The following is a 14,694-nucleotide window of genomic DNA, read 5'->3' as shown; positions in this document are numbered from 1 at the left end:
AAGGGCAAGGCTTATCACCTGTTTAACGTTCCTCACGAACACTCAGCACTGCCCACCTGTAAGGACCCTAACAGCACAACAGCTCTTTGCCCAGACATTCGGGGCCCCTAAGACACAGGCTGTGATGACCGAGGCTGCCCATGGGCTTCTGGAACGCTCTGCACATGGCTTGGCTCTGCCCACCTCACCCTCAGGACAGCCCAGCTAGGCAGACGTCCCCACCCCCAGGCCATCATCCGCCTCCGCAGAGAAGGACCTTGATGCTTCTTTACGTTAGTGAATGTCAAGAGGTCATCGTCTGGGGACTTCCCTGGCGGTCCAGTGGTTAAGACTTCACCTTCCAATGCAAGGGGTACGGGTTCGATCCCTGGTCGGGGAGCTAAGATCCCACATGCCTTGCGGCCAAAAAACCGAAACATAAAACAGAAGCAATGTTCGAACAAATTCAATAAAGACTTTAAACATGGTCCACATCAAAAAAAAAAAAATCTTTAAAAAAAAAAAAAAGAGGTCATCGTCTAGTTGTGGTTTGATGGCTCAAATACCCTAGACTCTGCATCCTCAACACATAACCCTAAAATTCTCTATGTTAAAAAAATGGAGAGAGAGGGAGATACCCTAGGACCGTAGAACCAAATCTGGTTTGAAACGAAATGGTATCAAAACACAGTAACATTACAGGTAAACAGAAGTGGTCTGGAAATCTCAAAGGCCAGCTCATCTGGAATGTAAAGTCTATACAGCAGAGCCTCCCGAAGCTTGTTCTGTGGAAAACCAACCCCAGGAAATACTCAGCAGAACAAAAATAAAATAATACTTAAAAATTAAAGTGTATAAATAAAACAAAATTTAAACAAGTAATTGATGCAAACAAAAATTAAATTAAAATTTAAAATAAAATAAAAATTTTTTTAAAATGAAAGCTCATGGAATCAGTTGGGACAGAGAAATGCCACACGACCTTCTCCTGGAGATGTACGACGCCCACTGGTGTGTTAGAGATTCCAGTACATCCTACTGCAAAGGACCCTGATTGGTTTTCTTCCACCTAAATAAGTTTACCTGACTTATATGACCACAAAACATGTATTTTCTGGAAACAGCTATGACCACCTGTGATACTTTTGACTGTCATTCAGCAAACATTCACTTCACTCCCCTCCCCTCCCCCACTGGTGTCAGGTTTGACCTGTGACTTGCACTGGCCAATGGAATTTAGCAAATGTGAGTGAACAGAAGCCTTATATGTTCTTGGGGGGTGGGGAGGGCTTGACTCTCTTGCTCCCATGTTGTGCATGGGAAGAACAGGTCCTGATGGCCTTTGGCCAGTCAGCTGGGCTCCCAGCACAAATGCAGATGTAGCAGAGCCAAGCCCACCAACCTGCAGCTCAGGTGGAGCTGCCTGGCCACCCCAACCTAAGGCAACCAAACCACAGTTGCCCCAGGGGGAGAGAAGTTCCTGGTGTTTGCCGCTGAGTTTTGGGTGACTTGTTACACAGCATCATTGTCACTGTGGCTGACTAATACACCAGCCTACAAAAATACTCTTCTAAGAATCGCACTTCTAAGAATCGCATATTAAAAAATATGACATAGAGGAACATTCTTAGGAGGAAACATTCTTAGAAGGTGTTGGGAAAGAATGAATGGCACATAGTAGGAGCTCAGGACACAGTTGGAGGACACCCATCTTAAAATTAAGCGTCCTGGAGAGGACTTGTGTTATTCACAGCGGAGAGGCAGGGTTGAAGAAAAAATTAAGCAATAGATGGGCACAAGATATGAACAGGTAAGTCCCAGAGGAGGAGACTTGAATAGTCAATAAACAAAGGACAGTATGTGCAATTCCATGAAAAATCATGCAATTGCAAAATAAAATAATATTGAACTACGCTCTCACATCCACTTGAATGCAGACATATAAAGTCTGATGATTCCAGAGACGTGGGGCTGGAATCACTCTGCAAACAGATTGACAAAGGAAGAGAAAAAGGAAGGTGGAGACGTGGGCAGATAGTCTCTGCAGCCCTGATGGGAACAGCTAAATCCGGGAGATAGAAATTCTCGCGTTCCCACAGCAGGGGAAGGCTTAGCTCAACCAGCTTACGTGGCCTACAGGGATCAATTACCAATTACTCAGCGGGAGTATCAATCACACTTCTAAAGGCAGCACGATGCCATTTACATTAATTTTTAAAACACAGTAAACCGTAGAACATATTGATTGTGGACAGACTCGTACTTGTGTACTTAACACATGATGCCCCCGTGGGGATGATCCAGGCAGGGTTACCTCTGGGATGGGGAGGGCGGGGCATGGGGGAGGTGGAAGGAGGGAGGAGAGAGCCGGGCTGGAACAGAATCTGGAGCGGTGTGTTTCTTTAAGAGCTGGAGATCCCAGAAAGAAAAAAAAACTAACGTCTATCACAGCTAGGGAACCGGTATTGGGCTAGACTAGTCTCTGCTGCGGTAACAGCTGAAGCCCTAAATTCCAGTGACTTAACCCATATTATTCCTGCTCACCATGCACTGGCTCAAACAAATCATATGACCCCAAAATAACCACAAGGGAGACCAGGGAAGGGAGGAAAAGCTTGGATTATTTGGTGAGCACATAGTTGTCTCTGGCACGTGGGTACCCAGGGAAGCTGGCACACCACATTCCGCGCTTTCTGTGCGTGTTAAAGATTTCATGATTAAAGTGAGGACGGCGGGAGAGAATCGCCCTCCCCCCACCCCAACAAAAGGGTGGGAGTTCCACCAAGTCACTCAGAGAAAACCTGAGACCCGCCCCATGGGTATTCCCGAGGTTGCCCCCAGCTGAAGGTCCTGCTCAAGGTCACAGGTGCGGGTAGAAGGGCAGGGCTGGCACGGCCTTCACACCGTCCAGGCACAGTGTGAACAGGGCCATGGACCAGGGGCTGCATCACAGCAGAGGGAAGGTGGGCCAAGGTCCACTTTCTCTCTGGCTCAGAATGCTCCCAGCCCCTCTTGTTCTGTCTGACGGTACTGGGGCCAACTCTGTGCTTCTGGCTCCTACACCACCTGCAGGGATGGCCTCATAGATGCGAAGGGTCTTGTAGGTCCTGGTGTTTCCCAAGGACCGCATCTCCATACTTCCATCCATTCATCCGTCATCTGTCCATCCGTCCCTCCCTCCTCTCAGTCGTATGCTTATCGGTACATCTATCCCTTCATCTGTCCACCCATCCACCCATCTGTATATGCCTCCATCCATCCATCCACCCAACGCCCAACATCACCTTCCGTGCCAGACCTGATCTAGGTTCTGGGCATCGGGAGATCATCAAGGTGGACCCCACAGGTCTCCATCCTCAATCAGTGTATGTTCTGCCAGGCAGGTGGAGGAGGGAGTGGGGGGCACGGGGAGAGAAACTATACACAGGAACCCCTACACTCAAGGAGCGATGAGATAAAGAACGCCTGGGGACTGCTTTACGCTGAGTAGTGGCGTGGCTTTTATGAGGAAACGAGGTTTATGCTGAGATTGAATGTACCACAAGGAGCCAGTACCTGAGCGTCAGCGCCAAGTGTACGCTGTGCCAGCTGCTGCAGAGGGACGGGCCCTTGCACAGTCAAGTTTCAGCCAGCAGGCTGGGTGGCTGGAGACCCAGGAATAATGGGGCGGTGGGGAGTGGAGGAGCTGGGGTGGGGGATGGGATAGGAGTCAGGGGCTCAGCGTCTCTGCGGGGGATGTGACGTGGGTGCCAGTCCAAGTGCCCTGGGACGCCGGCAGGATGCTAAGCCTCACTGCTAGCCAGCCCAGCCCCTGGCTACTCAAAGTGTGGTCCCTGGACCAGCAGCCTGGGCACATCCAGGAGCCCGTTCGAAATGCAGACCAGGGAAGTCTGAGGTGCACTGCTCTGGACCAGCCCTTCCTGGGGCTGTTCTCCCCTGGGGCACTTCTGAGACATCCCCACACTGAGTCCACATCTTCCAAGGCAGGGCCCGAGCGGCGGTAGTTTTTAAGAGCTTTTTAAGTGACTTGTACGTACCTCCCGCTAAGGGCCCACTGTCTACCCACTGGCCATTGCTCAGCTCTCGAGGGCTTGCGTCTACCTTGTTAGGAGCATTTGTGAGGCAGCCGAGTCTCCCTGGCCATTTGGGATCCAGCTTCGGAGACACAAAATGGGCCTCTCAGGACCCCAGCCCGGGTTGGCCAGCAGCAATCTGGGCTCTTGAAACTCGGCCCTGCGGTCGCCCAGACCAAGTAATGCGAGCCGTGAGCATTGCCCAGCACTGCTCAGAGTTTGCCTAGTAGCCCAGCAAGCTCAGTGTCACCTGAAACTTGTTAAAAATGTGGCGCATCAGGCCCCGCCCAGACCTGGGAATCAGAGTCTGAATTTCAGCCAGACCCCAGGTGATTCACACGCCCCTGGAAGTGGGAGAAGCCCTTCTTTGGGAGATGGATTTTTCAACTGGGGACAATATCGCCCCCAAGGGGGCACAAATTGGTTCTTGAGGGGTGTGAAGATTCTTACCGTTCATGTATAAAGCACGTATCCCACATAGAACTTAAACAGAAATACAGTGATGGACAGAGGAGGGATTGGGAGGAGAATGTCTAAGAAGGCTTCTCGCAGGAGGGAAGGGGCAATCATGGAAAAACAGTGGGTCTCCGTTTGCACACTGAAAGGCCGGCCTCCTGGAGCCCCCTCAGTTCCTGTCTGTCACCCACTCTGCCTGAACTCCCTCGGCACCTAGGAGAGAGCCCTGAACCACGGGAAGAACCTCTGACGTCCTCCTGCAAGACGAGGTGCAGGAACATAGGGGGACACGTACAGATCATTCCGTTCTAATTTTCATATTTCTCAGACTATTTATCCTGATCTTAAAATCGTTACAGTTCTATCATGGAGGAGATAAAAATTGCACGTGAGGCCTTTAGATGCTCCATGAGCATCCTTGTTCTTCTATACTTGCCACTGCAGCTTCTGGCTCTGCCCACCGAAATCCCCCTGCCTGGACTTGGATGGGGAGTGGCGGCGATGCACGGGTGTTGGCCACGGGGGCTACCAGGGCAAGTAAGCAGGACAAGACGTGGGCGTGTGTGCATGTGTGCATGTCAGGTCCCTAAGGCCTTGCAAGGAGAGGGGCTGGGGGGTGGAGGCAGTGAGGTGGGCTGGGATCCCCTGAGGATGCAGAGGGGAGCGTGGCTGCGGGGAGAGAGGACAGGGACAGGTGCAGGAGCCATTGAGGCAAACAGATCCAGGTGTGATGCCACAGCTTGGCGATGGACTGTGTACTGGGCTGAACGGTAGCGCCAGAAAGGTCTGTCCTCATCCTAACCCCCAGAGACTGTGTGCGACCTTATTTGGAAAAGAGGCCTTTGCAGATGTAATTAAGTTAGAGATCTGGAGATGAGATCACCCTGGATTACCTGGGTGTGTCGTAAATCCAAAGATAAGTGCCCTTATAAGGAACGCACGGAGGAGAGAGGAGGAGAGACACACACGCGCGGTGCAGGGGGGAGACCAGGTGAACATGGAGGCAGAGATGGGAGAGATTCGGCCACTAGGAGCGCCACCAGGAGCTGGAAAAGGCAGCAAGGCTCCTCCTCCAGAGCCCCCAGCGGGAGCCCGGCCCTGCCCGCATCTCGATTTCGGACTTCCGGCCTGTAGGACTGCGAGAGAACAAATTCTTCTTGCTGTAAGCCCCCAGTGTTCAGTCATTTGTCCCGGCAGCCCCAGGACATTTGCACAGACTGGACATGCAGGCCAGGGCAGGGTCAGCCGGCTCCTCTAGTTACCATTCGCCTCAGGAGGCTCCAGGAGGGGAGGCGGACCAGCTCTGTTCTCGTCCAACCCCTGATGCCAACCAGCAGCTTTCTCAGTGGGGCGGGGCTCCCTCCCTCCCACCCACGCTTGCACTGATGCAAAGGGGCCCGGAGGCTGAACAGAGAACAGCACCCACGCAGAAGGAAGGGGCAGAGTGCTAGACCATAGAAGCCAGCCAGGGAGAGACACTCCTGACAAGTGGCCCATGAAATGCAGGACAATTAAAAATGCATTCAGCTTAGATTTCGGAGAGCCATTTCCAGAATGTAAATACCACACCTGTCATTAAAAATGTACTTATTGCAATTACGCAGGAGAATTCTTGGGAGGCTGGGTGCACGTTCAATAAGTGTGTCTTTAATAACTTCATTGAATACGTGTTGCCAGGCACTGGCACCCTTAACCTCCCTCCACGTGCACCCTAAATGGCAGACAGAGGGCGGGTGGCATCCCCAAAAATGACCGATGCCAATCTTGCCCCTTCCAAACAAACTCGCACAAGTCTCAAAATAGAGAGGGGGCTTCGCTTCCCTGGTGGCGCAGTGGTTGAGAATCTGCCTGCCAATGCAGGGGACACGGGTTCGAGCCCTGGTCTGGGAGGATCCCACATGCCGCAGAGCAACTGGGCCCGTGAGCCACAATTACTGAGCCTGCGTGTCTGGAGCCTGTGCTCCGCAACAAGAGAGGCCGCGATGGTGAGAGGCCCGCGCACCGCGATGAAGAGTGGCTCCCGCTTGCCGCAACTGGAGAAAGCCCTCGCACAGAAACGAAGACCCAACACAGCCATAAATAAATAAATAAATAAATAAAAATTGTATAACTTTAAAAAAAAAAAAAATAGAGAGGACATGAGTAGACGATGCTCACAAGAGAAAATGTGCTTAAACACAGAAACTGCCCACCCTTGCTAGGAATCACAGGCATGCAAATGAAAATGGCACTGCAGTCCCTTTGGGCCGGTCGGTTAGCAAGTTTTAGAAAAGCTGTCAGCCTGAAGCTGGCCAGGAGGCAGGGCACTGCCCCAGGTGGAGAGTTGCTTTCCTCCTGGAAAAGAATTTGGCCCTTCAGCATTGCCAGCCGTAAATCTGCTCAGACCGTCTGGCTCCGAAATAGAACTCCCTAAGATGCTTCCCAGGGAACAAAATGGAAAGGAAAGCGCCATGCCGAAACTTCTTACAGCAGCAGCAGGGCTAAGTACTAGAATGAATCAATTCAAGGGGCGAGTGCGGGGCCATAAAAATATCGTGACGCAGTCCGTGGTACAACATGGAAAAACGGGAAACATCTTGTATGTGTGACAGAAAGAAGATTCACAACTTTATTCTACGTTTCCCTGTACAACTATCTCAGCATAAGAGGGATGAGATAAACAAAGAAAGTAATTGGGCCCGACGCGTGGGGATGTGGGTGAACTTTCTTGAAATGACTGATGCTTCTGCATGTATTTTTAATAAAGGAGAGAAAATGTCTGAGTCTAGAGACAGGAATGAGAAAGGAATGTGGAAAATTTAAATCTGTTGATTTGCTTTGGAGAAAAACTAACTTTAGAGGGTGTGCTGTCCTGGGGACGATTCACAGGTAATCTCCTTCAGCTGCACAACCTGCCATCCAGGGATATTTTATCCCCATTTTACAGACAAGGAGACTGAGGCTCTTGGGAAGAAAGAGAGGTCCCTGTGGAGCAGCTCTGAGGTGGGTGGTTTGGCCTCCTTGAGACAGGCTGGGACCTGGGACCCTTTGCTGCAGCGCTTGCACCTGGACAAACATCTCCTCCAGCAACAAAATACAAAGAAACTATAAGGATCTAAAAATAACTGCGTGCATGTGCAAAAAGACCAAAAGACGAAAAGACCAAAAACCCAACTGCCACTTCTGAAGAGCCGGCAGCAAAAGCAGGGTCCTGAGCATGCCCCCTGCCCCCCTGCACTCAGCCCCACCGAAGGGGTGGTCGAACCACTTAAGCTGCCCCTTCCCCGGGACCTGCCCCTCCCCTCACCCCATATAAGGAACCAGCTCGCCCCCCTCAGGGACCGAGCAAGGGAACCTGTTGTTTGCTTTCGCTCCCCCCTGCTGCCGCAGGGGCCCCAGTAAAGCCTTGCCTGAATTTCTTGTCTGGCCTCTGATCAATTTCTATTGATTAAGGAGGCCAAGAACCCTGGTCGGTAACATCCTGGTTTCCCTACCTGCTTCTGAAGAATTCTGGGTCTGGAGGCCTGGTCCCCATGCTGTGGGGCTGGCCAAGGTCTGTTCCACCCGCCACGCTACCCCGACGAGGACTCCTAGCAAATTTTAACCACACCCAGCAACTCTGTCTGAATCAGCACACATTACACCAGGAAGGCCCGCTGACTACCCGAAGCAACATTTCCGATAACCTCACTCTCTCCGTCCCCGGCGGTGCTGAGATGCTGCGAGAGCAGAGGGAAGCTGGTACCCACACTCCGGGTGGATTAGCGAACGTTCATGGAGATCTGGGCTGACAGGCAGGAGTTGGGGAATGCGTTCGTTAGTCGAGGAATTCCGCTTGGAGGAAGAGAAGACAAGTGCCTCTCTCCACTTTGCAGCCAAGGGGACCTGTCCTTGGACCATCCACCTGGCAGGAGGGAGCCCTCCAGGGGCCGGCCCTTCCCGAGGAGACTGGCCCTGAAACCAGTCCTCAAATGTGAATCTTCAAAGGGCAGCTGATGAGACGTCACTGGAACTTAAATGCTCTCACCACTTCCCGCTCTCATCCCAAACAACGAATGGCCTTATCGGACCCTGGAGGGGCATTTGTGAAAGCAACCTCCTTGGTGGAAGAGTTGCTTCAAGGCACGAGATTAGAATGTACCAACACATAAAGAAGTTGGGGGTCTCAGCAGGAAAACATCTGTCGCAGACTGCTTGTCCTGAGGCCGGCGATGGAATTGGAAAGCAGGCTGGTGAGTTTGGGAGGCAAATCCACGGCTGAGAGGGGCAGGCTAGGAAAGGTGCTTCTGTTGGCAAAGGGAAGGAAAACACCCGGCTCCCCGAACCCCACATCAGCACCAGGGCGACCAAGCCGGCTGGTCCAAGGCAACACTGCTCCTCATCTAGCAAAGAAAGCACCCAACTCAAGGGTCATCTCGGCAACTTGCCAAAGCATTACGGAATTCCCTCAGTAAGAACCAACAATGAATCACAGAGCGCCTTCACTAAAAGCAAAGCCAAAAGTCAAAAATAAATCAACTCAAGGTGGTTGCACATAAATCAGGAGTCCTGATCAGCAGGTTTCGGTGTTTTTAATGGATTTCAAATAAAAAAACCAATTAATTATTACTCAAGAAACACATCTTGGAAAGCAAAACGGTCCAACACCCAGAGAACATGGGAATGGTGCACGGGGCCCGGAGGACCCAGCATCCTTGCCTGAGAGAAGCTTTGAAACCACAGCCCAAGATGCTGGGAAACTTCCTTCCCCTTCCTGGGTGAGCAGACGTAAATACAAAGATGATCATTAACCAAAATGACTTCTCAAGGCCTCCTTCTCTCCCACCTCATTTAAAACATCAAAGAGGCTGCCTAGTTCTGGGGCTGAATTCACATTTCACATATAAAGAGATAGTACACGTCGTTGGCCGGGAGCGTTATTTATTTACCAAGCTCTCGGGCTGAGCCAGGAAGAAAAAAAGACACCCAGACCGTGAGGATAATCGGCGTGTTTGGGGGACTCCAGGAGCTGTGTCGGAAGCTCAGAGTACAAGCAGAGGAAATTGCGCACTGACCTGAATTCACAATGCAAACTCCCTTCCCCGGGGGAGGAAAAAAAGCGAGGGGAGAAGAACACACACAGAAAGGAAAGAAAGCAAAGAAGCTTTCTGAACGGTTGTCTGTTCTCCAGCCCTGTCTGTGTCACTGACGAAACTCTTTATTAGCTTTCAACTTCTGTATGCATTTTCTAGCCAAAGAAAAGTCGAGAGGCCGCCAGCATACGGGGGCTGCTCCAGCCGGGCCTTGGGATCTCAGACCCCGGCCTTGGAGACGCGCAGGTATGGGAGGAGAAAAGGCCCACCCTCGGGCTGACTTACCGCCACAGAGAACTTTCCAGAACCTTCCCCATGTCTGCATGGTAATACTTCGTCAGGATCAAGATCACCTGTGGTGGCAACAAAGACAAAGGCAGAAATCAGTGGATTTCAAGGTTCTGAACGGGGGATATAATATAAAATGACACTTCCCCCACCCAGGATTTGGGGTCTCTCCAGTGTCAGCTGCCCGGGCCTCTCTAGTTGACCCCAGAGTCCCGGCCACCTTGCCCCAGAGCAGACCCGGCGCTGGTTTCTGCTCCTCAGAATGATTTTGGGAACATCCCAGTTCTGTGAGGTCCACCCAGTAGCTGCCACTCGGCAGGAATCACTCCAGCTCGGGCCTGGGCTATCTCAAACTGTGGTCCAAGGGATGCTGAGGTGGTGGTCCTGGTGGGCACAGGACGCATGGGGCAAGGCTTCCAAAGAGGGGCTTAGTCCCCACCAGCGCCTTCGAGAGTGTCCAGCTGGCACGCAAGACAAGACAAGGGCATCCCCGGAAGTACCTGGTGTCATTACGTACCCCGGAGTGGCAGCTGATGACAGAGCCCGCGACAGCGGGCTGGGAAGGTGGGCGAGGAGAGCTGGGACAGCTGGAGGGGCCCATAAATCATCGACGGCACACACACTATTTATTGGTGCTAAACTATTCACCGCACACACTGGGCCCTACGTAACAAGACATCTTCATTTCATGCCTGTGCAGCAAATGCAACTGTTTATAAAAATGAAAATAACTGTGTGTAAGAGCACCCAAAAACTCTCCCCTCAAAAATGTAACAATCACAAGGAAACGAGGCTTCATTCACCTGCCGGGCAGGAAAAGAGCCCCCTCCCCAATTACTTCACGAGCCACTGCATTTTCCTGTACATCAAATTTCATTTCACTCACTGCCAGACCCTATTAGCTGCTCCTAACATTCCCGTTGCCATGGGAACCCCGGAAGGTAAAGTGGGAACAGCCCTTAGGTCCCAGCGGAGCCGTTGGCCTGGTTAATTTAGGGTCACCACACTGGCCATCCCCAAGTTTGGTTCCTTCTCACGAGCAGGACTTTCTCTGCTCTCCATCTTTGGGGGCGTAGCCGTTGCAGCAGTTTGGCTGGTCTTTCTTTCCCTGGTGATTAAAGCAGGGAAGATACAAGGAAGGGATGTCAAGTGAAACAGGACAGTGTGCATTTTAGAGGCAGCGATGATTAAAAAAAAAAAAAAACCAGAGGTCTTGTCACTGGAGGCGCGATCAGCCTGCCTTGCTCGGGAACAAAGCTATTTTCTCCTGCCGGGCTCTCAGGCTGCCCTAGTCAAGCAGGAATCCTCTGAAGATTGGGGGAAGGCAGCAGAATGACAGGCCCTGGGCGCAGGAGACAAGCGTATTTTTAACCTATTGATTTATATTTTATACTCTTGCTGTTCCCAGAGGGGATTTCAAGAAGCGGGAGTGTGACAGCTGGAAGGGACCTCAAAGTCTGTTTAATCCGGCCCCATCCAGGGTGAAATCCTCGCCCCTACAGCCTTCTCGAGCACCTGCCATCTGGGCTCTGCTCGCACACCTGGAGGGGCGGGGGACTCAGCCCCTACCATGGTGCCCAGGCCCCTGCGTGGGCTGAGCCCAGTCTCCCGGTAACTTCTGCCCATGTGGACTAGTTCTGCCGCTGTGGACAGTCACCAAGGGGTTCCCCCTCCCACTCCCTTCTGGGTGATATTCCCCACTCATGCCCACCCCCTTCACCCTAAGCTCCAGCCATTCCTGGCCTTTACACAAGCTGTTTCTCATCTTGGGACCCTCTTCCCCTCACCACCTCTAATGCCTTGGTTAAATGCTACTCAGCTTTCAGATCTCAGGCTAATTGACACCGCCTCCAGGAAGTCCCCCAGACCCCTCCCCTGGATTCAACGTCCCCTCCAAAATCCTTCAGACCCTGCGTTTCCCGCTCCCCCAGCACAGCTCACGGGGTCTGTTACCAACACTGGGTAATGAGCCCTTTAGGGAGGGGACTGTGTCTTGTTTTATGCCCAGCACTGGGCACAGCGCCTGCTGTATTATGAGCACTCAAGCCGCTTGTTGGAAGAAACAGAGGTGGCATTTCTCTAAGTGACAATAATTAAGGCAATGAAGCCAGGCAGAGGCGATGCCCTGGACATCCACTCACAAGCCACCCTCTTCTGTCAAGAGGGCACCATCCCTCTTCATGCAGGGGGACGGACTCGCTCTCCCAGCACCACCCTGACCTACTAAGCCAGAGGAGAGTCTGGGGTCCCGAGACCAGGACCCGGGTCGTGCCTGCTCGGGGCTGACGCAAGGAGCTGCCCAGCTGGTCAGCCTGGGGGATGGAGAGAACAGGGCAGCCCCAGCCGGCACCCCTGACTCTGAAGTTGGCAGCGGGAAGGACCCCTCTGCTTTGGGGGCAGAACCTTCAAGCTCCAGGCACCTCGGTTTCTGGATGTACAATGAGGAAATAATACCCAGCATCCCCTGGGAGGATGGGGATGAAGTTGTCAGCAGCACCTGGGAAGTGACCCCCACACACCTTGTTAACACTCGCCAATGCCAGCTTTGTCACCGACGTGTGGGCACCAGGGCACGCGGTTCACCCACATCAACTCTACCCCCGGGAACCCTATGGGGCCACCGTGTTATGATCCCCATTTGACAGATGAAGTAACTACAGCAAAGAAAGCTTAAATACTGCGCCAAAAATGACTCATCCAGGAAGCAGACGAGGGGGATGTCTGCTTCCCGGATGCAGAAACTATGGGACTTCAGAGCTAACTGCCAGGCTAAACCCATGTTCCAGAATAAACGTCTATTCAACGTTGTTTCAAAGAACTAAAATGTATGACGTGCCTTCTGGGGCCCTCAGCTAGTGGGTTTGGAAATGAAATATCCCAGGAGCTATTTTTCCAGCAGCTGGTGTGTTACTGCAGCTCTGGGGCGCTTTGATCTGGGCGGGAGAAAAATGCGGAATGTGAGTTGGGGCTTCCGTGTTCGGGCCGTTGCCAAGGGTCTCCTCCCCGCCCCAGGGGCCGCCTGAGCCCACAGCCCACTGGAGTCCCAGGACGGTAGGAAATCCAAGGAGAAGACAAGGATTGTGAGCTGCCCCTGCATCACGAGGGAGGACAGGCCACAGCAACACTATCACCACACTATCCCTCATCACGCCCGTGTCCTGCTTTCTGCCTTCCAGTCCTCTGGGACCTGGGGGTGGGCAGGCTCATGATGGGGGCGCTGGGGGCTTACGCTGTGCCAGTTCGGCACGTTTATCATCGGATCCTCACTCGGCCCCCCAGCGAGGGGTCACTACTATTGTTCCCATTTTACTGATGAGGAAACCGAGTCACAGAGCTGACAAGTGGCTCGTCTGGCATTGTACACCACAGAACCAGGGCCTCTTGTGGCCAATCCAGGGCTTTCATTGGCTCTGTTTCCATCCCCCGGCTTCCCCGTGATGTCTGCCTTCCCGGCATGGGACGCGCAGACGCCCCTGGCTTCCTGGCTGCGCCCTCACCAAGGTCCAGCCAGCGGCCCTCCGCCCCGAGAGACCAAGCCGTGACCCCAGAGGAGCCAACCTCCCTGGACTTTCCCGAAACCTGCCTGTCCCTGAGGCCGCTGGGCCGGAAGCTCTGGGAAGGCAGAGGTTAGGGTTAGTGCTCCTTCGATCCACCCTAAATTCCCAGAGCTGAGCTCAGCGCAAAAGTTCACCAAGGTTTGTTGAGTGAGTGAATGAATGAGTAAAGGAATGAATATCCCCGGACAGAAGCTGATGACGACAGGAACCAGAATCTGTCCCTCAGGCCGAGCCACAGCCAACCCCACTACCCCGATGTCTGGGTTCCCTCCAGAGCCCGTCTGCCTGGACCACCCCTCCTTCTGACCCCAGCAGACACCACCCGAGGGTGCAGAGCACGCCGGGTTCTTGAGCCCTAGGCTCACTCACAGCAATGCCCAGCCCGACCCTCAGGGCGGGAGGCTCAGGAAGCCTGGTGGGCGTGAGATCCCCCAACCCCCTTACCCAGCGAGAGCGTCCCCGGCAGCCGGGCCAGGTGGGCAGGCACCGGCCTGTGCAGATGTTCGGGCCTGCGCTCAGGAGGCCCTGCGCTTGGTTTAATTCTCTGCCGTCACTGTCTTGAAATTCTTAAAAAGCTTGAACAGGGGCCCTAGGTTTTCACGACGCATGGGACCCTGTGAACAACGTAGCTGGTCCCCAGGCAGCTGCCCGCGCCTCTGATGTTCCCAAGTTCAGTGCCCCTCCAGCCCTCCCCATGCCCTGGAGAGAGCGTGTCTACTGGACTCCCAGTTCTACCAAGCCTGCTGAGCCCTGTATCCCCAGTCAGGGAAGCAAGGAGGGCAGGTCAAGGTCAGGGGCTGGAAGGAGGCCCACATGGGCACCAGCTTAAACACCAGAACCCATGGGAACCTGGGACAGTTTCCTCCAGTGCCTCACTCTAGAAGTGGGGAGAGTGAGGTTGAGAGGGAAAGGGGCTCAGTGGGGACAGACGCTGGTCCCCAGAGATCCCGGTCCAGAGCCGAGCCAAGCACCCACCGCCCCTCACGTTAATCCAGGGCCTGTGCCAGCCTGCTCCCTCACTGCGGGTGGCCAAGGGCTCTCTCCTTAAGAAGGAAAGGAAACCCTGGCATCCACGACCAGCTCATGGAGAGACCCCCAGCTCCATCACCACCAGCCTGTCTCCGGCCCCCACTCCACAGTTCAATTCCAAACCCGACAGTGAGTCATTCAATGTGCTCTTCTCTCTTCTCTCCAGTGAGCCTGTTACATTCACTGTGCAACAGGGCGCCGGGCCTGTGTCTCAAAGCGCCTGAATGGGGCTTATGGTGACAGCCCCGTAGGTGGAGGAAG

The 14,694-nt window shown here is 53.3% G+C and overlaps 1 protein-coding gene across 4 annotated transcripts in view; it reads right to left on the bottom strand.

The window, feature by feature from the left end:
* Positions 1-14,694, bottom strand: part of SORCS2 (sortilin related VPS10 domain containing receptor 2) — a 556,509-nt gene that overhangs the window by 296,049 nt on the left and 245,766 nt on the right. For all 4 annotated transcript variants that reach the window (XM_082391438.1, XM_082391436.1, XM_082391437.1 and 1 more), the window contains one exon: positions 9,845-9,912. In XM_082391438.1, coding sequence (XP_082247564.1) covers positions 9,845-9,876 — 32 coding nt within the window. In that variant the 5' untranslated portion in view covers positions 9,877-9,912. The remainder of the gene's footprint in view (positions 1-9,844; positions 9,913-14,694) is intronic.

The sequence above is a fragment of the Balaenoptera borealis genome (genome assembly GCF_965194805.1).
Source record: "Balaenoptera borealis genome assembly, chromosome: 4".
Lineage (NCBI taxonomy): Eukaryota > Metazoa > Chordata > Mammalia > Artiodactyla > Balaenopteridae > Balaenoptera > Balaenoptera borealis.
This window is presented reverse-complemented; position numbering and strand designations above follow the sequence as displayed.